Source organism: Aspergillus tanneri, assembly GCF_003426965.1.
Source record: "Aspergillus tanneri strain NIH1004 chromosome Unknown AapTan_5_pilon_pilon_pilon, whole genome shotgun sequence".
In the NCBI taxonomy this organism is placed as follows: domain Eukaryota; kingdom Fungi; phylum Ascomycota; class Eurotiomycetes; order Eurotiales; family Aspergillaceae; genus Aspergillus; species Aspergillus tanneri.
In genome coordinates this window covers 1,579,847-1,607,191 of record NW_022984632.1, presented here as the reverse complement: position 1 = coordinate 1,607,191, position 27,345 = coordinate 1,579,847, and the positions used below count along the sequence as shown (strand labels likewise).

Below are 27,345 nucleotides of genomic sequence, written 5' to 3'. Positions count from 1 at the left end.
AGTTGATTATTTAGCATTATTTCTACCACATTGTATGTACCAGCTGCTTACCATATCCGCGTCCCTTCGGATGCGTTGAACTCGAGCTCCTTATTAGGATAATTATTTTAGTTACAAAAGTACAGGCTGAGCTGATATTTCCCTTCTGTTATGTGACATGCAAGCGAAGGACAGGCGGGAGAAACAGGTGAGAGGCGAGTTTTCACATTTTTTTCCCAAATCTCGATGAAAGTGTCGCAAATTTGTCAGATTTTACTGGACTTTGAACACTACGTGTAATCCTTCCAACTATTTAGCAATGGATTCAAGTCCGAAGTGAGTAATTTATACGTACTTCTCCAATAAAACTGGCCCATTTATCACATCTACACGACCATATTTTTTATTTCGAGTAGAAATGTCATAAAATTCGTCTGTGTTCTCGGCCTGCATTAATTGTACTGTTTGTTGAAGTTCGTCGAGATTCTCTCGCAGAATGGGCACACCAAGGCTATCGACAAAATCATATAGATAGTCAACATCCTTGGCAAGCGCCATAACGCCATTGGGGTTGATATTTTTCACATCTGGAGAAAGAGGAAGGGACTGAACAGCACAGTCAGCTTTTCTCCAACCCTTGGAAACGCACGCTGGAGAAAGGTATACATACAAGTATCATATTTGCCGCGTGACTAAGAGCATCGAAGTAAATAAGCTCTTTAATTTCTGTTGGGAGACCGAGTAATGTCGAGTTCATTATATTAGACAGAAAGCGAGTTAGCGTCTGCATATAGTTGCTGGGCTCCATGGGCGGAGCCGAGGCCATCCAGTCATATTCAGCAGTTTCAATGAGATCGTCGATTTTTGAATTGACCACCTCAAAAATGCGTTTTTCCGCTGCTTTTTTGTTGCTCTTGAACTTTTCCGTCGCTTTTAATTTTATAGGGCCACCCAAGCAATTCTGCGGTCTCGCAGCCTCCAGAAGTAACTCAAGCTCATGACAGGCAAGCTCGAAATGCTCTAAATTGATAAGTATCTGTACGATCTGACCCAAATACTGGGATGCAAGGCGCTCAACAAGCGTGTCACAAACTTTGCTTGAGAGTAGCTCATCCAGCGCCTGTTAAAATTAGCAAACCGTTCTACATAGGATGCAGAATAACTTACCTCTTCCAGGGTTTTATCAACAATATCTGAGCGACTAAAGTCATCACTTGCAAAAAAGTAAAACTGATTCAAAAAATTTCGGATGTCAATGCAGCACAGCGGATACATTTGAGAGAATGGCAATACGCATGGGAAGCTGAAACAGAATGTTAGAACTGCAAAATAAAGAACTAGAAGATTTGTACCTTTGTTCATCCTCTGACTTCTCAGGACAATACCAGCTAACATTTACTACTTTATCAAATTCGGCCGGGGTTTGAATTGGCATGGGCATATAGTCATCTGTGGATACAATCTCCAGGAAGTTTCAGCATGGCAATACAGCATCAAGTGATCATATCTTACCTCCTGGAAGTCATCACTAAATCTCTTTTTCAGCAGCTCGGCATACTTCCTAAATAGGACCAATAGAAAGTTATCGAAAATGCAAACAGAAAAGTCCCAAGCCTATAATGTTGTAAATTAATTAGTCATCTTGATTTGGTGCATGCCAGCATTTGAACATTAACTAACATTCATCGTTTGCATGAATAGGGCAATGAGATTCTTGATTCTCAGCAAGCTTTCAGCATTATCTACTTCGGAAAGCGCATTTGATATCAAGCCTACTGCAGTTTGACACAGTGAATCCCATAGCTCCTCAACCTATTAAGCTTGTTAGTACCATGTAAAATTATCTGCCAATCAGGTTATAAAGCCTACATCAACTGGTGATCTCAAGTCTGGGACTCGTTTCATTGTTGATCTCTCGACAATTGCGAAACCCGCCATTTCCTCCAGAAGGTTATGCAAGCCAGCATTGTCGTCATCCATGAGGGATATGGACGATGGTGTCAGTAATTCCTTTTGCCGACGTCGTGTGTTCGCATATTCAATGCGGAATTTATCCATCTGGCCCAAGGAATCGTGAATATGCAGACACTCGAATAAGGGCGTGAAGTCAACCTGGAGTTCCTCATTGTGCAAAAGGTCGTACTCCTCATGCTCGTCGGAAACTAATTCAATGGCAGAATTCAATTTGAAGTGACCTAGATACGGCGTCTGATCGACTCTCTCCTTTTGCCTTGTTTTCCGTAAGTCGGTGTGGTATAGGGCTATTTCACCCAGGTACTGTGACATCTCCCGAATTCTATAAAGCCAAGTATTTAAATCAGACATCACGGCCTCTGCTATGGCCTTCTGAGTATAGGGAACTGAACGTTGAATCATATCAGCGATTTTGTACTGGCTCACCTCCTTGAGGTGGACGTTCTGAAGCTCATCAAGTGCCCGAAGAGCTGCATAGTGGTTTTTTTTGGACAATAAGTCATGGACCTGATTAGCGAGGCGTAGAACATCTAGACAGTCCTTGGTGGCACGAAAGGTCTCGTCGATGTTTTGTCGGTGACTTCGAGATTCGACCAGAGCCTTTTTCTGTTCGGCCAGCTTCTCTGTACTGGCTTGGATTGATAGATTAAGATCTAATATCTCAGACGTGAGTCTAACAGAGCCTTCACGTATACGAAGAAGTTGATTTATTGACGTGACAAACTCTTGATGGTTTGTGTTGCAAATGGCTTCTATCTCAGACTCTTTTTCACCAGCAAAAGCCGCTAGAGTTTGTAATAATTGAGACGTTCGATTGCCAACACTGTACTCTTTTATGGAAGGGATCAGTTGGTCCAGGTAATCTGTATCCGAAGGTGATATGATAATCTAGCGGGTTAGACGATTTAGCGGGAATCACAAGCGTTCAATAAGCACTTCTCACCTGATTTAAAACATATGACGACTCGTTATCAGAAACTATCGGTGGCATGCCGACAATTTATTCTTCTGTGGGTGATGATGCAATTAGATGTCCTAATCCGGCTGCTTTTTTGCTTTCTCCTTTCACGGCGACCTGGCTGTTACAAGACAGGATCATAAAGCCGCAGACCTTTTGATATTGTCGGAAATAACACTAACTGCGACCATAAGTTGCACTGGGTATACACAGTATTCCGTACAGTTTGCTTAACAGTACAATTGTTGGGAAGATGGAGAGCTCCAGTGGATAAAGTGCTGTTTATTGTAACCTGTATTATCAGAGCAGTCTCGGGTTACAATGGGTGCGCGGCCCCGACTTAGAAACTGGCTCCAGCCCAAGAGTAACGGTGTTATTCCACGGCCGAGCGGTAAATACCACCGAACGAATAATTTTCACCGCTCCCAACAAAATAAACTGATATTCCACGACGCGTTATTATTTTTATGTAAAATACCGTTATCTAAAAAATCTTGTTTACAAATGGCTATTGCTGCATGTAAAGAGTGATTGGATAAATTAAATTAGAAGCTATGTAAAGTATATCTTTTAACTACCTTCCTTGCATGCTTATGCTTAACTAGTATATATAGAAACACGTGCTAATAGCTATAAATTAACTATTATTTAAAAAAAATCTCTTGTAAGGCGACTTCTGTATATATAAGATTTAATAGTAAGTCCTGGGAGTAGACTAGCCTATTTCTTTACTAAATAATATTTTAAGCTATATATAAGATATAACCGGAGAACTATATACCAGCATGCAAGCAAGAGGACCCAAAGGTTATAAATTAGTGGTTTATAATTATATATAAAGCTATTTAAAAGCATAGTATATATAAAAATAATACTTAGACTTTTTAAAAAACCAGCTTTGCTACAGGGAGGGCTTTATACAACTTTTTTAAGGTTATTACTCTTATCTTAGCTAAGTGCAGTAAGAGACCTTGTATAGTTATTTAGGAAAACTATAAATAGGTTACAGTTATTAAATATAAAAGCTTTAAAAATGAATTGTGGGAGGAATGTGGACCACTAGACTAACCAGGATAGGAATAGCTATGGGCTATTCCTATTTAGAATTAGCTTAGGGGAAATGAGCTGTGAATACTATTCTATAATAGTATGGTAAAAGAATAATGGTATATAGGGATAAGTTATATTAAACAAAGGTAAGATATAATGGGCATATAATATAATAATAAAGAATAGCTTATACTTTCCTGTTTAGGAAGATATAATCTTGAAGGAATATTAAAGAACGATTGTTCCATCCACATTTTAAGCAGGGGTTTGACCTGCTTTTATACGGTTATACCTTTTACTTCCTAGGGTTCTCCTTCCAAATTAATCTCGGGATTAAAATCCGTTTCATATACTTTCGGAAGTTCGGAACGGCCCGCCGAGATTTCTGTTTCCTAATTAGAATATCTCAATATTCTGACATGAATTTATTTTACCCGTGATTATTTCAAAGGTAAATAAATAATATTAAGTTACCCATTATTAAAAAGCTGCACTTTTTAAAAATAGGAATAGAAATTAGAGGATTATAAAAAGTAATAATAGCTAGATAATAAAATATTAGGCCTTTTCTAGCTAAAAAGATGTTCAAGCTATATTTAAGGTAAAATTTAACTAGTACAAAGTAGCTACTCTAGCTACTAGACTACAAAATTTAATATTTTATAAAAAATATAATTATTTTATCATTTTTAATTGCTAGACATTGGTATTTTTGGGCTCCTTAAGTATATATTATATATAGCAAGTTAAAAAAAATAATAATAGCTAAAAATATTAAATAAGTATATTAATGAAAACTATAATTTTTTTTTAGTATCTTAAAATACTTATTAGCTTAACTACAAGGTCTGTAAACTGCAAAAAAGTTTTAAAAGGAACTTTTTTTTAGTAGTCCTATATTTTATATCAGCAATATAAATAGAAAAAAAGGGGGGTAAAAAGGACTAATATAGGTAATAATACTTTTCTTAGCAGTATAGAAAGAAAGGTAAGGGTTGTTAAGCAGCTTAATATATAGTTTAATAAGCAGGTTAAAAAGGCTATTTTATACCTTGCCAGTAAGCTCCACTATGCTATAGTAGTTATAAGATTATTATTATTAATTTTTAATACTATTTAAGCTTCTTTAAGGCTATATAAATAAATTTGCTTAAATTAATATAATTATATATTATTAAATATTAAATACTACCTCTTGTAATATACTATTTATACTAAAACCTAAGACTATATATATATCTAAGGGGCTAGAAGTCCCGAAGTCTACTCAGGCCCTAAGGAGGCCTTGTGTTTCTTTTTACTTTGCCCCTTTTTATTTCGCAACCCTTATTACTATCTTTTCTTTTACTCTTCAACAATTCCTTTGTTATATACCCTAGTTATTAGGTTATAAAGGTTCAGCCCTTGACACTATATATATAATATATCTTTCTATTAACTAGTTAGTCTTTAGTTTATTTATTTTTTAATTATTTAACCTTTTTAAAAACTATTAATCCTCCCACGGTTAAATGTAAAATATTAAAACTATTAATAAAGTTTTTACTAAAATATATTACCACTTATTTTATTTTATTATTTTTATAGTAATTAATTAAATTATATACTAATAATATATTTTATTTTAAAAAATATTAACCTTTATATGTATATCCGCATTAATAATTTTAAAAATACAGATAATTATAAGGTTATATTTACGGTAACCTATTTTTTTAAAAAATAGTATTTAACTGGTTTAAAGTATATATATATTATATAAATAATACAAGGGTAACTAGAAAAATATTAAAAAACTATAATAAATCTAAAAAATTACTAAATTATTTAGCAACCCCAATACTAAAGCTGCAGCTAAATAATAAATTAAGGTGCTAAAACAAACTAGAATAAAAGTATGAAAAAACTTGTGGTAAATTTTTATTAAATTTTATTAAACTTATAACTCTGCACTTCGCACATGCTTTATTAATATTTTAATAACAAAATTAAAGAGACCTTAATATATATTAATATTAAACTAAATAGCCTTAACAAACTTATTGGAACTACTTCGCGAATTAGAATTATATAAAGTTATAAATATAAAAAAAGATACTAGCAGAACTTAAGATTACAAGTAAGCCACAAAAAAAACTATAACAAAGACACTAAGATACAGTTAAACAGCTAGTTGTTTTAAAAAATAAACAGGTTCCAACAAAAATTTAAATAAATGTAATAATCCCGGGTAAATAATAAAATATTATTAATTAAAAGCGAAAAGTAATTGTCGAAGGTGGTAGAGAAAGTAAGGTATAGTAAATATTAGTAATATCTTTAATATAGTTACTTTTATTTACTTATATAATAATAATAATATATAGAAGAATAAATAGATTAAATTGTTCGCTTTATTTTATTATACTATTACGGAATAGTATTCACAACCTACCTTCTCTAAGCTAATTCTAAGTAGGAATAGCTAGAGACTTTTCCTATTCTGGTTGGTCTAGTGGTACACTATCCTCCGTCAGAATGATTGTCGGTCAAAGCAAGGGCTTGAGCTGCTTTTTATGCCTCTAAAATCCCCGGGTCCTCTTCCCGAATTAATTCGGCATCAGAATCCGCACCGTATAATTAGAGTTTCTTTATTGGGATGCTCAGGCCGAGCTTCCGAGATTTATTATTAATATGATTTAATTATTAATTAAATTATTAATTCTTTAAGTATTTCCGTTGCTGCATTAGGTTATTAATTAGTTATTTTGATAGTTTCCTGATTAGAAACTTTCCTAATTCGGCTAGACTTTCCTAACTGGGCAATCATAATGTCTTAGTACCCGACAATAATAGATTATTTATTAAGTTATTGTCGGAAGGCGGTAGAGGAAGTAAGGTATAATGAATATTAGTAATATCTTTAATAGATTCTTATATTCTTATAATAATAATATTAAAGAATAAATAGATTGAATTGCTTGTCTTATTATTATAAAAATTGCTTTTAAGACCTGCTTTTATATTCGCATTTTGGTTTCCTTTTTGGGTAAATAAATTAATATTAAATTTCAGGTAAGACTTGCTTTAAAATTAAAAGAGTTATATAGCCAATTAATTTCTTATAAAATCTTATAAAAATGGATTAAAATATTTTATAGTTTTCTGTGACTTATAAATTATAACTCATAATTTTTCCATGGTTTTGCTGATATTTTGCAGTAGTAATTGGTGCCTGATATATTAGGCTCCTATTTCCGACATTATCTAATCTATGGACGTTCTTGATACATTCGAAGAAGCGATCAAGGATTAGTTTTTTAAATATCTTGATATAAGACATGATATTCTTCTACTAGCTGACCAGTTGATCTACCGGCCAAGTAGATTGAATTCATCACAATAAAAATCTATAAAAAGCCTACTATTACTACCTAAATAAATTCTTATTAAAAAGTTCAAAGCCATTTAAAAGCTAAAAATACCGCTAAAAACTAAATATGTAGATTATAATATTAATTACAAAACATAAATAACATAATGGAAGCCCCTTAAAGTTAAATACCAATTTATTATGTAATAATTTTAATAAATCTGTCAGACTATATATGACTTGTTACGGCCTACCCGATCGAGAACATTCGATCGAGAAAACCGCTGCGCCAGGAGCAACAGACCAGTATTCAAGAACAACATCCTTGAATTATTCACTCTTTATATATTAGTCAGGTTGTACAGCGCCGTAAAATGACTGAGTAGTGTCTTTGCAGACTTCTGGTTTCACCTTTTATAGATAGCTTAGCTTTAAATCCTACTAGTTTTCTGTAGTCCTGAGAAATCTAGTAAATAGGAGGGAAATGGGCTCCGAAGGAGTAGGTCTAGACTGCAGCAAAACCGCGGTTTTGGATATTACTTTGAAAACCGCAACCACAACTGCAGATTTGCGGTTTAACCATGGTTAGCCATGGATAGCTGCTAGGCTGGCCGTTGGGAAGGGATTTTCCCTTGGGATTTCCCTCCCGAACGGGACCGGGACGGGAACGGGACCAATTTCAGGAAATTTATGGGAATTAGGGATCTTAGGGAATATCCCATTCCCTAGATCGGGATTCCCTCTAATTTCTATTCGGGAATGGGACGGGAAACGGGACCGAACTTATAGATGGGAAGGGAATGGGAATATCCCGATTCCTGGGAAAATCCCATGGGAATTTCCCTTATTTTAATCACGTGATAAATAACTACTTTATATTACTTCACATAGTAAAATTTCTTATTTTTATACTATATAAATTTTTAGACTATACCCTATTAGGAAGTGGGACGGGATTCGGGATTCTTTGTTAGGAAATGGGATGGGATTCGGGATCTTAGGTTAGGAAATGGGACGGGAAACGGGACCTAATTTCTAAAGTAAGTGGGAATGGGAATCTCCCATCCCGAATCCCTTCTAATGGGAATCCCTTCCCAAAAGTCTTGGCACGGGGTGGGAATCAAAATGTGATTCCCATGGGAATATGGGACGGGACTGAAACTCGCCCGGGATCCCGAATCCCGTCCCAACGGTCAGCCTAATAGCTGCAAGAAAACTGCACTAGTATAATTCTCGCTTTTTAACTAATTCTAGTATATTAGGTAATACTTATGCAGCTTATATACTCTTATTTTAATTTAAAGATACACCTGTTCTGGTTAAAACAGTAGTAAGCCTGTTTAACCTCTCAAGCTAATTGTCCTTATTGCCCCTATTAGTTGTAGCTCCTCTAATGTTTTATAGACGTGCACCCAGGTAATATGCTCCTGGGAGTGTACAATAATAAGCTATTATAAAAACTTAAAGACAAGGAATACATATCCCCTGTACCCCACAAGCAGGTCTTATCCAGGTAGACTATCTATCTCTCACGACTCATGCGTCCCAAGGAAGCAATATTACTTTGGTAAGGCTAGGATTGGGCCAGGATCTAACGGCAGTGATATAACGCCATTAGAATACCAAGCTCCTAAAATATTACTATATATAGACTCCATGGAATCTAATAATAAGGTAAAGAAAAGTTATCTACTACGCAGCCTGTAGCTTAAACTAAGCAGGTACACGATGGAAGCGATGCCGAAGTAAACCTCTAAGGCTATAGATAATACTAATAATGGTCTCCCACTGTTAAATATACTAATTAAGGAGAAGACGCAGTCGTGGTCAGGGAGGGTTCGGAAGAAGCCTAAGCTACCTAAGGGATTTGAAATTGATAATATTAGAGACTTAGAAAGAAATCAAATTTGGTCTAAAAGTATATTCTAAAGATTTTAAATTAAGAGACATAGGTAAGGATTGTTGTCTCAGAGAATGCGAAGGTATCTAGTTAACTATGGGTTAGTATATTAGCTAGTTAGTGTACTTTTACTAACTTAGTAAATAGTTAGTCAGGTATATAAACTCTGCAACTGCTTAATAAATAGTAGAATAATTAATATCCTAGTTAGGTAGATATATGCGTGCTAATAGCGACGATTTAGTAGTAAAGGTAATATAGTAAGATTAGTAAATAATATTAAGATTTAGCTCCTGAGCAAAGCAAGAGGTATTAAGGTTAATAAAATAAGTAATTTAATAGCCAAGCTCTGCAGTTTGTAGCTCTCGCAGCGATGGTATAAGGATAGCACGGGATTCTTGCTTGGAGCAAGGAAAATAAGGTAGATAAAGTAGTAATAAAAATAATATAAAAATAACTGCAGATAATAAAACAGTGCAACAGCAGAAAGCAGTAAAATAAATAATATACTTTAAGCGTAGCAGCTAAATAGTTAGAGAACAAACAAAACGCAAGGACATGCTACCAATTGTAAAACACGCAAGCTTAGAGGAAGAACATAGTTAATTTCATTGATTAGTGTGTAGATAAAGATTAAAGGTTAAAGGTGGACGAGGTCAAACATTCGAGGCATGGACGAATGAAGCAGGGTAACCACTAAGAACGACTTATGCAGTTCCGACCCGTATGAGCGCGCAACAGTAAAAAAAAATATTCAGGAAGTATTTAAATTATAGGTAAGCTGGTGTTAGTATTATTTTAATAACTTAGATTATTCTCTTTGTTTGCCTGTTTATTTAAAAATAGCTAAGCTATAAAAAAATTTAGCACCTAGTTTAAGCGTTTAGGAAAACCCTATTTATACCTTTTTAGGTAAATTAGCTAAATTACAACCCCATTTTGTGTTTTATATTACTTTTCCTGGCACAAGCCCGACTCGCCTTGTGAATTTGTTTGTAAATTACAAAGAGCTAATTATAGCTATTAGATAGAGGCAAATTGGTAAAATTGTCTATAATCGTAGTATAAAAGGATAGAAGTGGTATAAACATTAATTATAAATCTATAAACAGCTAAGAATACTTAAGATATTAACTAACACTAATAATAACCCTTGATCATTCTTTTTGTTGTAAATTTAAACATATCGTTTACTAAAGTTTAGTCTTGGGATGCAAAGCTATTTACTATTCTTTGTTTTTTATAAGGAGTAGTAGACCTTGGCTGTCTAACTAGTATAGTACAACCAGGTTATCCTTGCCCTTTAGATACGCAATATTCCTGGCCTAATAATTACTTAAATAGACTCCTGTATTTTATTTCTAAATTAAGTAGCTTATCTATGGAGGTTAGGTCCTATACTAAGTCTAGTAATATTTTAGTTATTTAGCGCTCGTGCTGGTAATAGTAAGCAGGACAAGGTGTCTGCTACTATATTACTTTTTTAATTAATAAAGAAACCTATAATTGGAACTACTAAATATAGGTGCTTGCTTGTATAAGCTGTGCATTTAATTTATATAGTAATTGCTAATAAGCTTTGAGTTACTAGTTAATATTTAAGGTATGGTTAGTTTAAATAAAATAAATATATAACTAATACCTACACAAATAAAATATTTCCAGTTTAACTAGCTAATAACTTAAATTATAATTGGCTTGACTAATAATTTTAAAGGGGTGCCTGTAGTTTAATTTTTTTTTTTTTTCTTAATATAATAATAGCTTTATTTTTCCTCGGCAAAAGGGTCCAGATTAAGAAAGGCATCCTTTCGGGGTAAAATAAAAAACAGTAAATTCTAGTTAAAATAATTTTATAAATACCTAAAAGAAGCTAGCTACCTTTTGTTTAGTTACTTTAAATAACAGTTATATCATATATATTTTTTACCGATTTAGTTTTTCTCGAAACATCTGACAGTCTTTACGCCTGCTTAGAATTTTTAAGTTTTAATGTTTTAAAACTATAAGCTGCTAAATAGCCTCAATTTTAAATATAAAAATATTAAAGGGTATTTATTTTTTAACCTAATAGCTTTATGCCTAGGAAGCCTATAAAGACATCAGTAGCCTTTAGCTTTATATTTAGGCTTATAAAGTATATACACCTTGTTATAAAATAAACCTTATTAATATAACTTAGAAAATTTTTAATGTTTATATAAAATAACAGCTAGATAACCATATTCTTTTATTTTACGGGCTATTAATAAAAAACAACTTTGCCATTTATATAGGGAACTAGATGCCCCTACCTTATAGTTTTATCTTTGAACTAGTACCTAGAGAACCGAACCTTTACACTAATACTTGGTTTCAAGATAGATTGTAGTAACTAGAATATTAAAAGTTAATTCTGTTTAATATACACTGTACATTATTAGGGTATTTTTGTATAATAAAATCCGGTAAGGATAGTAAATACTTATACAATATATAACTAGTCCTGAATAATAAAAAAACTAAAATATAAATTGCATATTGTTCTAACATTTCTTAAGATTTCAGTATTATTATACATTTAAAATGTCATGTTTACGTAACCCTGTCATTGTATAGACCGGTAATCTAGATTAATTTAGATGCTTTAAAACTAATTTTTCCGACCCACAAAAATAGCCATATATTATCAGTTATAATATACAAAAATTGTTACGATTTCTATATCCTACACCTTGTTCTTTGGGCGTGGATTTTTTTTTGACTGTATAGTACCATGGAACGAGATTAGTTAAATAATTAAATTGTATTTTAATAAAGACAACAACAAAAAAAAGAAAACAAAGCAATACAAGGTCGCTTCTATATTAATATTATCTGCAGGTAGTAAGGGGCAGCAAAAGGCTTTTTATTAACATTGCACTAGTACAGGCACCAGCTTAGGTACTGGTTTGTTAAAATAATTTTATGAAAACTTTTGTATATGTCTAATTCTTAATGTGCTAATTATTTTATTTAACCAGGCACTATGTGGCTGTAATTTTTTTTAATTTAAATTTAAGTATTTTGTTGATCTGGTAAATTACATTATAAAATTACAAGGCCTGAGTTTTAAATTATTAATTTGTAAGTATATTAGTAGCGGCAGGATAAAAAATAGTAGTATAAAAAAATAGTGTATTTTCTAATTAACAATTAACAAACAAATTGTTGAGAATCTCGGGGAAGAAGCTATGTCGTGAGGTGCTAGGATAGCGGTGACTGGATAGTATATTGAAACTCATGTCTACGTGTCCCTTAGCCCCTGAATATGATATATCACATCGCTGCGGGACTAGATATACGGTGCCTTAGGCACCCTGATTCCCAAAATTATATTAATTGCATAGTTTTAAGGTTAAAAGCTGCTATTAAGGCAAAATAAAGTTCCTAGGATTCTTAAAGCTAGGCAATTACCCTAGTATCTAGATTATTAATAATCTAAATATCACCTCCAACACATTATATGGCTTTAAATTTAGCTAGATATCCTTGGTTATTACTAATAAAACTTATATGTAAAGACCTATTTTAAAGGTAAAATTTAATAACCTTTTATATTATTTTTTAATATAGTGGTCCAGGTATTTGTATTATTTAATTATTGAAGTAATATTTGCAGCTTGAATAAACCTATTTTTAAAAAAAAGGATAGTCTAATAGTTCGAACCAATTTTTTAGTAGGTTTAGTAAATCTCTTTAATACATTTCTTGTCTTTTTATATCAAGCTATAAAAAAGGCTTTAAAAACAATTCATGCCTTTTGACAGAGTCAGGTGATGGGCCAGTTTATTATACTTAAAACCTGATGCCTAACTTATATTAGTATATTAATAATTATCCTAAATTTTAACATTTTAATCGTCATTTCCAGAGTTTTCTTGATAAGATTAATTATTTTAAAAACATGAATTATTAATTAATACTATTAATAGTATATAAGATAGTAATATAGGTTAATTACCAAGAATTTGGTTATTTTATTCTTAGCATTTTAATTATAAAAATAATTTTTAAGATCCATTGGTTTATTGTTATTAATTATTATTTAGTATAATAATATTTTTAATAATTAATTGTCGGAGGATGGTGGACCACTAGACTAACCAGGATAGGAATAGCCATGGGCTATACCTATTTAGAATTAGCTTAGAGGAAATAGGTTGTGAATACTATTCTATAATAGTATTATAAATGAATAATAGTATATAGGTATAGGTTATACCAAGCAAGTATAAGATATAGTAGGGATATAATATAATAACAAAGCATGGCTTGTACTGTCTTATTTAGGAAGGTATATTCTTAAGGAATATTAAAAAATAATTATTTATCCATATTCCAAGCAGGGATTTGAGCTGCTTTTATACCTTTAACATCCTGGTGTTTTCCTTCCAAGTTAATCTCGGGATTAGGATCCGTGCCATATATATGGCTTCGGAAGTTCGGAAAAGGCCGCCGAGATTTCTGTTTTCCTAATTAAGTAATTACTTGATTGGGTAACTAGAATATCTGACATTAATTTTCATTAAAAATGAAATCTCTGGCTAAAATAATCCTATTTTAGCTAGGAATCCCATATTCTCTGTATATTAGAGGTTATTAATATAGCCTACTAGAAACCCTATATATACCCTAGGACTAAGTTTTTTAAGTCTAGGCATGTATAGAATTCGGGTATAGGCTTTGCAACTATAAACCTTTAGATTTAAAATACATAGTTTCTGGGTTAACCATATTACCGAGGTTTTTCAGGCAATTTTTTATGTCTTATATAGGCTTTCTACCGCTAATTTAATCACTTCTAGCTATAGGGCTTTAGACAAATCTGCAGAATTTATTAATAATCTTACCTTAAAATTAATGCAAGGCTTCTGTCACTAAAATTTCAACTTAAATTTTAAATTAGGTTTTAATATATTTTAGAATATATTAAATAGATTAATTAATATAATATTTTCGGGTTAGTGTGGGCCCTAAATAATATTTAGCTACCAGGTTATAAGCATGTAAGATATGTAAATCTTTATTACATAATTTATGTAAATTATATCCTAGTAAATTAATTTAAATAGTAATTCGCCTATATTAATATATTTTTTAATATTTGCTTTTTTATTTTTAACATATTATATATAGGGCAGTTCTTAAGCTTATTATATTTTACAGGTTTAACAGAAATATTATTTACTGCATTTTTTAGATAACTTATAACCTTTTTACTAGGGTGCCCCTGACGTTGCTGCTATTTATATACAGAAGCTGTTGTTAATATTAGTTAGCTTTGTAAGTTATAAATGATTAATTATTTTAAGTATTCTAAGTATTCTAAGTTAGATTAATTATCCCATTTAATTAAAAAGATTCCTAATTAGTCTTTTAAAATTATTTTAAGCATTATAATATAGTCCTGCAGTCTTAGCTTTTAATGCAGAGACCAAATTAATGTAAAAGTTGGGAATATATACAGTATTTAAAAGCTAACTAAATATTTTCTTTTAATAACTTTAAGGGGTTTTCTAGACTATTTTTAGGGGTTTAATTTGCTAATAAAGCCTTTTTAAAAGAGGTTTTAAACTTTTTACTTTTATTACAAGTATTATTAAATTGTTTTTAAACCTCTGGGTCGATATTTTGGTCTTAAGCTAATTGCTGGATATATTTATATTTATTAAAATAGTGGTGTCTATTATTTAGCTTCAAATTACATGGACAAGGCCTTTGTATAGTATAATTATTACCTTTAAATATTACCTAAGCAATATTTATCTGTTTTAAAGGCTTTTCGTTAGCTTAATTAGATCTCTAAACCTTTTAGTTATTAAAAGAGTAAAGGTATTTTTTTTATTATTCTTTTCCTTTTCTATTAGCTTATCCTTCCATAATTCTGCAAAATTCGGTATAATAATTAAAGTAGCTGCTCTAAGGTCTTGCACTTTGCTAAATTTTACCTATATTTAGCTTTACTGCTTCGGTATCGATATTTTCCCATTGAGAAATCCATGATCTAATAAAGCCAACTCGAGGTGCTTTTTAAATTGCATGATATTTTTAAATAATATGCCTTTTTAATATTTAAAGCAAAATCAAAGTATATTAACATCTAAAATTATTAGCCTAAAATATTTAAAATGAAAACCTAGATATCTGTCGGAAGGCGGTAGGGGAAGAAAGGTATAATGAATATTAGTAATATCTTTAATAGATTCTTATATTCTTATAATAATAATATATTAAAGAATAAATATATTAAATTGCTTGTCTTATTATTATAAAAATTGCTTTTAAAGACCTAGGTGCTTTTATATTCGCATTTTGGTTTCCTTTTTTGGGTAAATAAATTAATATTAAAGTTCAGGTAAGACTTGCTTTAAAATTAATAGAGTTATATAGCCAATTAATTTCTTATAAAATCTTATAAAAATGGATTTTTATAGTTTTTTATAACTTATAAATTGTAACTTATAATTTTTTTATGGTTTTGCTAATATTTTATAGTAGTAATTAATATTTAATATATTAGGCTTTTATTTCTAACACACCCCCCTTAGCTTTTAATATATATAGGTATATTAAAGCTAATAAAGTAGGTATATTCCTTTTATTTTTTAATAATTTTTAATAAAATGTCTTGCATGTTAAGGGCTTTAGTAAATTTTTTATAGTTTTAATAATAATTTAGACTGTTTGTAGGCATTTTTTAATTTAATATTTATTAGATATCTAGGTTTTTATTTTAAATCTCCTGCTAAAGCTAATAATTTTAGATGTTAATATACTTTAATTTTGTTTTAAATAAATTTTCTTTGGTCGAGATTAATTGTTTAATATTTATCACATAAAATTTGAAATTTTTGATTTAGTTTAAATTCTAGTAATTTAAATAGTTGCTTCCACTAATATAATTGCTTGGTTGTATTCGAAATAGCTAAGAATTTAGCTTTAATAGTAAAAGTAGTAACTGTTTTCTGCTTTTTTGCTGCCTAATTAATAGGTCTATTAAATAATAGGCATATAGCCTTCGGAGCTTTTTTAATCTAGGTTATCTGTATATACAGCATTACTGGCTAATAGAAATATTAATTTAGATAAATCTAAATTATTAATTTTTGGATATCCTGAATATTCTATGGCTAGATACCTTAAGCTATATAAAAAGAAATTGCATAATTTATTATATTTATATATTTTAATTCAGGATTTAGTAGAAATTCAGATAGTATTTGTATTAATTTTGCGGTGTTAGGTCTAGAAATTATAGTAGTATTAACGGAGGAAAGTGGACCACTAGACTAACTAGAATAGGAATAGCCATGGGCTATACCTATTTAGATTTAGCCTAGGGGAAAAAAGTTGAAAATACTATTCTATAATAGTATTATATAATATTGATAGTGTGGAGGGATGAGTTATATTTAAATAAGTATAAAATATAATTAATATATAATATAATAGGGAACAATTTTTTTCTTCCTATTTAGGAAGATTTCCTATTTAGGAAGGTAGATATTAAAAGATTATTAAAGAATGATTGTCCATTTTTTTTGTTAAAGGGGGTTTTGGTTGCTTTTATATTAGACCTCGGATATTTTTGGTAAAAACTTGGAGATATTTCGAAGTATCAGCTAAAATTCGGCTCAAGTTCGGTTTTAATTCGGTGCTTGATTTTTAATTTAAGTTGCTTGCATTTTTTAAATATTTTGTTTGCTTAATTAATGCATGGATTAGTAGCCTCGTTTATTAAGGAGTTTCCTAATTAGGAAATTCCCTAATTTGGTTAGTTTTTTTCTAATTAGGTAATTAAAATATTAAGTAATATCTTAATATTCTGACATACCCCCAGCTTCTAAAATATATTAATATATATTTTTAAGCTGAGATTTTAGTTATTTTTGATAAAATGTCATGCATATTAAGCATTTTTATAAATTTTTAATAGTTTTGGCTTGAAAACAGTTTTGTGAATCTATTAGCAGGCATAATATTAGTAGATATCCATTTAATATCTAATTTATTATTTTGAATTTCTTGCCTGAGCCAGTGATTTTGGATATTAATATGTTTTAATTTTGTTTTAAATATTAAATTTTCTTTTGTTAAAAGATTAATAGTTTGCTGATTATCGCAGTGAATCTGAAATTTTTGGTTAAGCCCTAATTCTAATAAATTAAATAGGCGCTTCCACTAATATAATTGTTTACTACCACTAGTTAAAGCAAGTAATTCAGCTTTAGTAGTGGAGGTAGTAATAGTTCTTTGTTTTCTTGCAGCCCAGTTAATTGGTCTATTAAATAATAAAGCTATAAAGCCTTTAAGGCTTTTTGGTTTTATTATCTGTATATGCAGCATCTGCTGCAAATATAAAAAAGGTTTTACCCTAATTTATTAACTTTAGGGCAATTATTAGCAGAATATTTAATGGCTAAGTATCGTGTGCCATATAAATATACAATTAAATAGTTTACAGTATGTATATGCTTTGGTTGAGGATTTAATAAAAATTCTAAAAGAATTTGGACTGCCTTGGCAGTATTAGGTCTAGATATTATAGTTGCATATATACTAGAGCCATTTTTTTGCTGATATTCCTTAATAAAGGCTGCAGTAGCTTTATAATTAGGGTCGGGCCCTAATTTTAATAAGTTTTCTAATGGCAGAGGTGTTTTAGGTATTTTTAAAGTAGTTAGGTAAAAATAATTTACAATTTTTTTAATATATATATCTTAGTAGATCTATAATTTTTTATTAGGTCTGTCCCTAATAATTCTATATTTAGAAATTTGTTATTTCCAAGATTTTTATATTATATTTTACAAGAATTTATGTTTAAATTCCTGCGCCTTTTTATAATTTTTTAAATAATATAATACAATTATATTATTAACAAAAATCATTAATATAAGCATATTATTCAGAAATAGGCATGGATCTTTAGAAATAGGTTTTAGACCTAATTCTATTAGTGTTTTTCCTATTTCCTTTTACCATAGTAAAGGCGAACGCTTTAAACCATATAAGGCTTTATTTAATTTTAAAACTTTGCCTTTCTGGCTATATCGGTGGATACTAAGTGGGCTAATAAAGTTTTTAATATCTTAGATGCTAGGGTAACTGCCCTAGTATCTAAATTAGTTAAAACTTACAGGTCACCTTTAACGTATATTCTAGCTTTAAATTTAGCTAGATATCCTTGGTTATTAATTTTATATATAAATACCTATTTTAATAGTAGTATTTGTTATGTTTTATATTTTTTTTTAATATTAATAACCAAGTGTTTTATTTTCAAGCTGTTAAATTTAATATTTGCAGCTTGAATAAAGTTATCCTTAAAAAAATAATTTAATAATTTACGCTAATTTTTTAGTGGGTCAGGTAAATCCTTTTAATAAATCTTCTTGTTATTTTTATATAAAGCTACTAAGAAAGCTTTATAAAACGATTTATATTTTTTATATGCTAAGTTAGGTAACAGAGTTTAGTTATACTTTAAACCTGCTAAGTTAGTGGTTTCAAAGTATTTATTAAAATTACCTTAAGTTTTATAAATTTTATAAATATTATAATTTTAGTTATTATTTTAGTTATTTTAGTTAAAATAATTATTCTGATCAAAACATGTATTATCGATTAGAATAATAGGTAAAGTTAGGTTAGGTAATATAGGTTAATCGCCTAAAATTTTATTATTTGTTTTAATATTTTTAATATTTTTGTTATTTTTAATATTTTTATAGTTTAGATTAATTTGATTTAGATCGCATTTATTGCTTGATGTGGCTAATATATTTTAAATAATTTTATTAAATTCAGCTTTAAATAAAGCTTTAATTGGCTGACCTGTATCTTTATTAATTAGAGTTGGTAATTAGTTTGGTTAATAAAATTTATTTTTATTAAAAATGCAGTCTCGGGCTGAAATAATATAATTTCAGCTAGGAATCTATATTCTCCAGATATTGGATATAATATAGCCTACTAGAAAACCTATATCAGCCCTAGGATTAAGCTTTTACAGCCTAGATATAAAAGGAATTTAAGCATAGGCTTTGCATCCATATATTTTAAGATTTAAAATAGATGGTTTTTTAGTTATATAGCTAGGTTTTATTAGCAGTTTTTTGTGTAGGGTTTGGTTAGGGGTTAAAAACCCTAACTGCTTATTTGGAGTTCTATTTAGAATATAAATAGCTGCTTTAATAGTTTCAGGCTATAAATATTTAGGCAGATTTGCAGAATTTCTTAATAATCGAGCTTTATTAATAATTAAAGCTCCTAATTTTTCTGCAAAACTATTTTGTTCCGGTTGTATTGGAGGTGATTTTATATAAATTATGCCCTGTTTTTGGTAATATTTTATAAAGTTATCACCCAAGTTTCGGTCTTTATTAGTGAATATTCTTTTAACTTTTATATTAAATTGCTTTTCAATATAATTAATAAAATATTAAATTAAGTTAATAACCTCGTATTTTCGGCCGAAAGTAAGACCTAAATAGTATTTAGAAATTAGATTATATGTATATAAAATATATTAATTATTATTATAGGCCTGATTTATGTGAATTAGGTCCCAGTGAATAGTTTTAAAAGGTAGATCTTTAATATATATTGGGCGTCTTAAAATCTGCCTTTTAGAATTTAATATATTACAGGTTTCGCAGTTTTTATATTTTAAAAATTATTATTTAAATTAATAATCTCGATATTGTTGTCTACTATATCTTTTAAATAGCTTATAATATTATAATTTGGGTGCCCGAGGTGTTTATGCTATAATAATATAGTAGCTTTTTAAATAAAGGCTTTGCAGAATTTAAAAAATTAATATTATTATTGTCTTCTGCAGAGTTATTTGTTGATATATTTAATATATCAGGGTATCGAGGCATTTTATAATATTTAGGTGTTTTGGGTTGTTCGAATTCTTCAAGCTATTTAACTAGTAATATACTATATTAATCTTTTATATAGTATATAGGTATTTTATATTTTTCCAGTATATTCCTTTTCGCGTTAAAATATAATCCTGCAGCTTTGGCTTTAAAAGCTAATATTATATTAATATGGAAATCAGGAATATAAGCTATGTTATAAAGTTTAAATTAAATATCTTTACCAAATAGCTTGGAAGGTTTTAGTTAAACTATGCCAAAACCCTTAATTTCTGCAGATGTATTGCCGAAATAAATTATTAATATATTTAGTTAAAAATTAATAAATTTAGCTTTCGAATTGCAAATATAAATATCTAATACAGTATTAAAGGCCTATATATTTTTTAGGATATTTTAAAATATTATTATTCGCGGTTATTATAATTTGTAACTCGGAATTTTAATTTAATTACCTTGCTTCGAGTTTTGACTTTGCCTTTTTTAATAAATTTTTAAATTTCTGGTTTTTGCACGCGATTTTAAATTGTTTTTTAATTTTAGAATCGATTATTCTGTTTTTATTAAATTATTTAAATATTTGCAATTGTTAAAATAGTGATTTCTATTATTAGGTTATAATTAACATAAATAATTTGGGAATTTCTGATTTTGCTGATTTTTATTATCTTGTTGATTTTGACCAGATTGAGTAGCCTAAGCAATATTAAACAATTCTGTTAGTTTTTGCTGATTTTGTTGATTATAAAGTTTTATATAATCACGAAATTATTTAGTAATTTAAAAAAATGGAGGCATTTTTTTTATTATTTTTTTTTTTTAATAGTTTATCACGCTATAATTTAGCGAAATAAGGTAATGTTGTTGAAACTACCTCTAAAAAGTTAAATAACTTTGTCTGCCCTGTTGCTGAATTTCTTTAATATTTAATTTAACTGCCTCGGGTAGATATTTTCCCATTGGGAAATCCATGTATTAATCAAGTTGGCTTGATATTTTTGCATTTTATAATATTTTTGAATAGTATAACGTTTCCGTGATTTGTTGGTAGGTGCCAGCTTATTTTTGAGTATTTTTTTAAATATTATAAGCTGAAATCTGCCCTATAGTAGCTTGCCGATTACTATAGGATAGTAATATTTAAATAATAAGTAGTATTACAAAAATATTATTAATAATCCTTTTATATATTTTTATTTTTTTTATACTCCCTAAGGCGTCTCTCCCGAGTTTATGTTTTTAGGGGTTAGGGCTAAGACTAACATAGCCCTAGAATTAATTAATGCAGCCTCCGGATATTGAGGCTTTGGAGGAATAAGGGGTTTAGGTTTAATATCAGGATTAATATAATCCTATACCCTTTTGTTTAGGGCAAGAACCCTAATATTGTTAAACCATATAAGCTAATTATTTTAATTGCCTAATATAGTAGTGGCTTTATTGCTAATTAAATCCATATTAAACTAATATATTTAGTTAAATAATAATTTGGAATATTGTACCTTATTGTAAAATAAAATTATATTTATATATAAACTAATATATAGATAAATATATAAGCTTATAAGTAAGCTTAATAAATATAACCTAATATAGGTAAGGTAATATAATAGTAATATAAGCCTATAACTAAGCTTATTATATGAATTAATATTGAATATAAAAGGTAATTAGTGTTGGTAAAGGTATTAGTAAGGCAATATAGGTAAGGCAAGCAGGTAGGTAAGATATTAAATAAAATAGTATTTAAGGCAACCGGGACTTATAACTAACAGAGGAAAGTGGACCACTAGACTAACTAGAATAGGAATAGCCATGGGCTATACCTATTTAGATTTAGCCTAGGAGAAAAAAAGTTGAAAATACTATTCTATAATAGTATTATATAATATTAATAGTGTGGAGGGATGAGTTATATTTAAATAAGTATAAAATATAATTAATATATAATATAATAGGGAACAATTTTTACTTTCCTATTTAGGAAGATTTCCTATTTAGGAAGGTAGATATTAAAAGATTATTAAAGAATAATTGTCCATTTTTTTTTTTTTGTTGTTAAAGGGGGTTTTGGTTGCTTTTATATTAGACCTCGGATATTTTTGGTAAAAAACTTGGAGATATTTCGAAGTATCAGCTAAAATTCGGCTCAAGTTCGGTTTTAATTCGGTGCTTGATTTTTAATTTAAGTTGCTTGCATTTTTAAATATTTTGTTTGCTTAATTAATGCATGGATTAGTAGCCTTGTTTATTAAGGAGTTTCCTAATTAGGAAATTCCCTAATTTGGTTAGTTTTTCCTAATTAGGTAATTAGAATATTAAGTAATATCTTAATATTCTGACAAGTATATATAAGGCAGATCCAACCTTTTACTAATACTTATTAATATATCAATCTAAAGCTTTGTAATTATTATTATTAGTATTTTTAAATAGGTTTTTGGATAGTAGAGGGGTTTTAGGCAATTTTTAATCTGTAAGGTAAAATTTAAATATAATTTTTTTAACATATGTATTTTAAGAACTTAGTTTTAAATTATTAAACAGTTGTTTAATTCTTTTGCATAATATAATATAATTATATCATTAACAAAGATTATTAGAATAAAGTATTTATTTTGAAATAGGTATAGATTTTTAGGGACTGGTTTTAGACCTAATTTTTTTAGTGTTTTACCTATTTCTTTTTTTGCTATAAATAGTAGTAAACTTCTTAATCTATATAGTGCCTGGTTCAATTTTAGAGCTTTATTTTTTTTAACCAAAGCTAGGTAAAAATTAAATATAAATAGTTTTATCTAGAGCACTATTTAAAAAGGTGTTATCTATGTTAAATTATATAAATTTAAGGTTAAAAGCTACTATTAAGGCAAATAAAGTTCTTAGGGTTCTTAAAGCTAGGGTAATTACCCTAGTATCTAGATTATTTATAATTTAAAAATCACCTCTGACATATATTCTAGCTTTAAATTTAGCTAGATATCCCTGGTTATTAAACTTATATGTAAAGACCTATTTTAAAATTTAATAACCCTTTATATTATTCTTTAATATAGTAGTCCAGGTATTTATATTATTTAATTATTAAAATTTAATATTTGCAGCTTAAATAAACCCGTTTTTAAAAGAATAGTCTAATAGTTCTGACTAATTTTTTTAGTGGGTTTGGTAGATCTTAATAAATTTTCTTTATCTTCTTTTATATAAAGCTATAAAAAGGCTTTAAAAAAATAATTTATACCTTTTAATAAAGAATTAGGTAATGGGGTTCTATTATACTTAAAACCTAATACCTGATTTATATTAGTATATTAGTATATTAATAATTATCTTAAATTTTAACATTTAATTATTATTTTCAGAGTTTTCTTAATATAATTAATAAGCTTAAAAACATGAGTTATTAATTAATACTATTAGTAGTATATAAAATAGTAATATAGGTTAATTACTAAGAATTTAGTTATTTTAATTATATTTAGGTTTTTAAGATTTATTATTTTTAATATTTTAATTATAGAAATAATTTTTATCAAGATCAGGTTTATTATTATTAATTTAATTATTTGGTATAATAATATTTTTAATAACTTGCTAAAATTCGTCTCTAAAAAAACTTCTAAAGGTTCTTAAGTATTTTTGTTAATTAAATTATTAGAATGTTCTAAGTTATAAAATTAATTTTTAAATATGCAATCTCTGGCTAAAATAATCCTATTTTAGGTAGGAATCTATATTTTTATATATTAAAGGTAGTATAGCCTACTAAAACCCTATATATACCCTAGGACTAAGTTTTTAAGTCTAGGTATATATAAAATTTGGGTATAGGCTTTGCAACTATAAACCTTTAAATTTAAAATAGATAGTTTCTGGGTTATATACCCAGGTTTTTAGGTAATTTTTTATATAAGGTTTTATATAGGGTTTTCCACTATAATTACTTAGAGTCTGATTTAGAATATATATAGCTAATTTAATTACTTCTAGCCATAGAGCTTTAGGTAAATTTGCAGAATTTAATAATCTTACTTTATTAATAATTAAAGCACCACAGCTCTTTCTATATATATGGATTTTGTTTAGGCTATTTAGGTAATAACTCTTTATAAATTATAATACCTTTGTCTTAACAAAATTTACTAAAAATTAATGCAAGATTTCTGTTACTATTTAAATAAAATTTGTTAACTTAAATTTTAATTTGGTTTTTAATATATTAAATAGATTAATTAATTTAATATTTTTAGGTTAATATTATCCCTAAATAATATTCAGTCACTGGGTTATAAGTATATAAGATATATAAATCCCTATTATATAATTTATATAGATTATATCCCAGTGAATTAATTTAAATAGTAATTAGCCTATATTAATATATTTTTTTAATATTTACTTTTTTATTTTTAACATATTATATATAGGATAATTCTTAAAGTTATTATGTTCTACAGGTTTAATAAAAATATTATTTACTGCATTTTTTACATAACTTATAACCTTTTCACTAGGGTGCCTAAGACGTTGGTGCTATTTATATATAGAAGCTGTTTTTAATATTAGTTAGAGTTTCTGTGGGTTATAAATAATTAATTATTTTGATTATTCTAAGTTAAATTATCCTATTTAATTAAAAAAGATTCCTAATTGGTCCTTTAACATGCAGATAGGCTTTTAATTATAAATTTTAAGCTAATTATTTTAAGTATTATAATATAGTCCTGCAGCCTTCGCTTTTAATACAAAGACTAAATTAATATAAAAATTGGGAATATATATAGTATTTAAAAGCTTAAACTATATATTTCCTTTTAATAATTTTAAGGGGGAAATATATACTATACCAGTGCCTTATAAAAATATTCCTAATTTTAATATAAAATATTAATTTTATTGGCTAAAAATTATAGAATTTTAATCTAGAATTGCAAATATAGATATTTAAAGCAGTATTAAAAGTTTATAAGCTTTTTAATAAATTTTCTAAATTATTTTTTGTAGTTGTTATGGCTATTTTTAATTTAGGATTTTAATTTGCTAATTTTGCTTTTAATAAAGCCTTTTTAAAGGTAGTTATAAATTTTTACTTTTATTATAAGTATTATTAAATTGTTTTTAAACCTCTGGGTTAATATCTTGGTTTTAGGCTAATTCTGGATATATTTGCATTGTTAAATAGTGTAACTATTATTTGGCTTTAAATTACACGGACAAGGCCTTTGTATAGTATAATTATTACCTTTAAATATTACCTAAGCAATATTTATTTGTTTTAAAGGCTTTGGTTAGTTTAGTTTAATCAAATCCCTAAACCTTTTAGTTATTTAGAAAAATAAAGGTATTTTTTTTATTATTTTTGTGTTTTATTAGCTTATCCTTCCATAATTCTGCAAAATTCAGTGAAATAATTAAAGTAGCTTTAATAAAATTATATAAAGATTTTATACTTTGCTAAATTTTACCTATATTTAGCTTTACTACTTTAGTATAGATATTTTCCCATTGGGAAATCCATAATTTAATAAAGCTAACTAAGTGCTTTTTAAATTACATAATATTTTTAAATAATATACCTTTTTTAGGATTTATTAAAAGGTGCCATCTTAGATTTTAATATTAATAAAATATTCAAGGCTGAATTATTTCCTATAATAGCTTGCCTATTATTATAGGGTATTAAATTAGTAATAATTAATAGTATATAAAAAATACTATTAATTATTTAATTATATTCCTTAGATTTTATATTATATTTGCAAATAGTATCACACTATAGGTTATACTTTTTGGTATTAAGGTCTAGTATTAAACTAGCCCTTTTATTAATATTTAAAATATTAGGGTACTAAGGCTTTCTTAGTATATTTGGTTTAATACCTATATCAGGATCTATATAATCCCAGATTCCCTTATTTTAAGTAATAATCCTGATATTATTAAACTATAATAGCTAGTTATCTTAGCTTAATAAAATTATTAACACCTTAGTTAAATCTATATGGTATTAATATTAAGCAGGTTAATATTAATACTAATAAGTATAATAAGGTTTGCACTAAACCTTATAAGCAAGATACCTAATAGGTATAGCTTTAACCTTAATTAAATAAGGTTTGTCCTATATATAGAACACCTTTATAAATTTAAAATAGTAAAGCAATTCAGGAAGGTATATTAAATAATATAGGTATTTGGCAGGTTAAATAAATAATAAGATATAAGAAGAAAATAAGAATAAATAAGATAAAATAATATTTATAGCTATACCAGGCTTATAACTGTTAGAGGAAGGCAGTAGGGGAAGTAAGGTATAATAAATATTAGTAATATCTTTAATAGATTTTTATATTCTTATAATAATAATATATTAAATGAATTAAATTGCTCGTCTTATTATTATAAAAATTACTTCCAAAGACCTGCTTTTATATTCGCATTTTGGTTTCCTTTTTGGGTAAATAAATCAATATTAAAGTTTAGGTAAGACTTGCTTTGAAATTAATAGAGTTATATAGCCAATCAATTTTTTATAAAATCTCATAGAAATAGATTAAAATATTTTATAGTTTTCTGTGACTTATAAATTATGACTCATAGTTTTTCCATGGTTTTGCTGATATTTTGCAGTAGTAATTAGTGCCTGATATATTAGGCTCCTATTTCCAACAATATCTAATAGATATTAAGCTACAAAATACCTGTGGTGTCAGATCTGGTCTACCAATCCTTCCTAAGATCAGGAGATCTGAGGGTATTCTGTTAACAATAGAGAGATAAGAGGATGCTTTAGTGAAATACAGTGCTTGATTCTGAAAGGTAGATATAGCGCTGTATAGTGCTATTGACTCTAAAAGGTAGACTGTGCTTGTCTTCCGAAAATAAGACATACTAACTAGAACTATTTACATCGGTAATAACTGTCCTTATATATCTGTGTCTATTATATCGAATATATTTTTTAGCTATATTTACTATGTTCCTTGACTTATCCGACATATCCCATAGTTATGTCGGCTATGTTGACATATCCTATACCTTGGTATGGCTATGTCCGGCATCGGGCTATCGTTGTTCCGTGGCTGTCACAACACTGGCTGCGGCGCAGCTGATCGATTGGCTGTCAGCCTTTCGTACTTCTGACATGTGGATGGTCTAAACCATTATTTAGAAATATAAAAAATTTGTTAAAGCCCTTAATATGCAAGATATTAAAAAT

General features: G+C 28.2%; 1 protein-coding gene across 1 annotated transcript; it reads right to left on the bottom strand.

Moving 5' to 3' along the window:
* Positions 1–324: 324 nt before the first annotated feature.
* ATNIH1004_009937 (Rab GTPase-binding exocyst subunit SEC15) lies at positions 325–2,944 on the bottom strand (the record flags this gene model as incomplete). Its single annotated transcript, XM_033574519.1, has 8 exons — positions 325–585; positions 650–1,099; positions 1,147–1,282; positions 1,332–1,441; positions 1,492–1,593; positions 1,660–1,791; positions 1,849–2,841; positions 2,897–2,944. The coding sequence occupies 8 exons, from the start codon at positions 2,942–2,944 to the stop codon at positions 325–327; spliced, it is 2,232 nt and encodes a 743-aa protein (XP_033422537.1).
* Between the last annotated feature and the right edge of the window lie 24,401 nt (positions 2,945–27,345).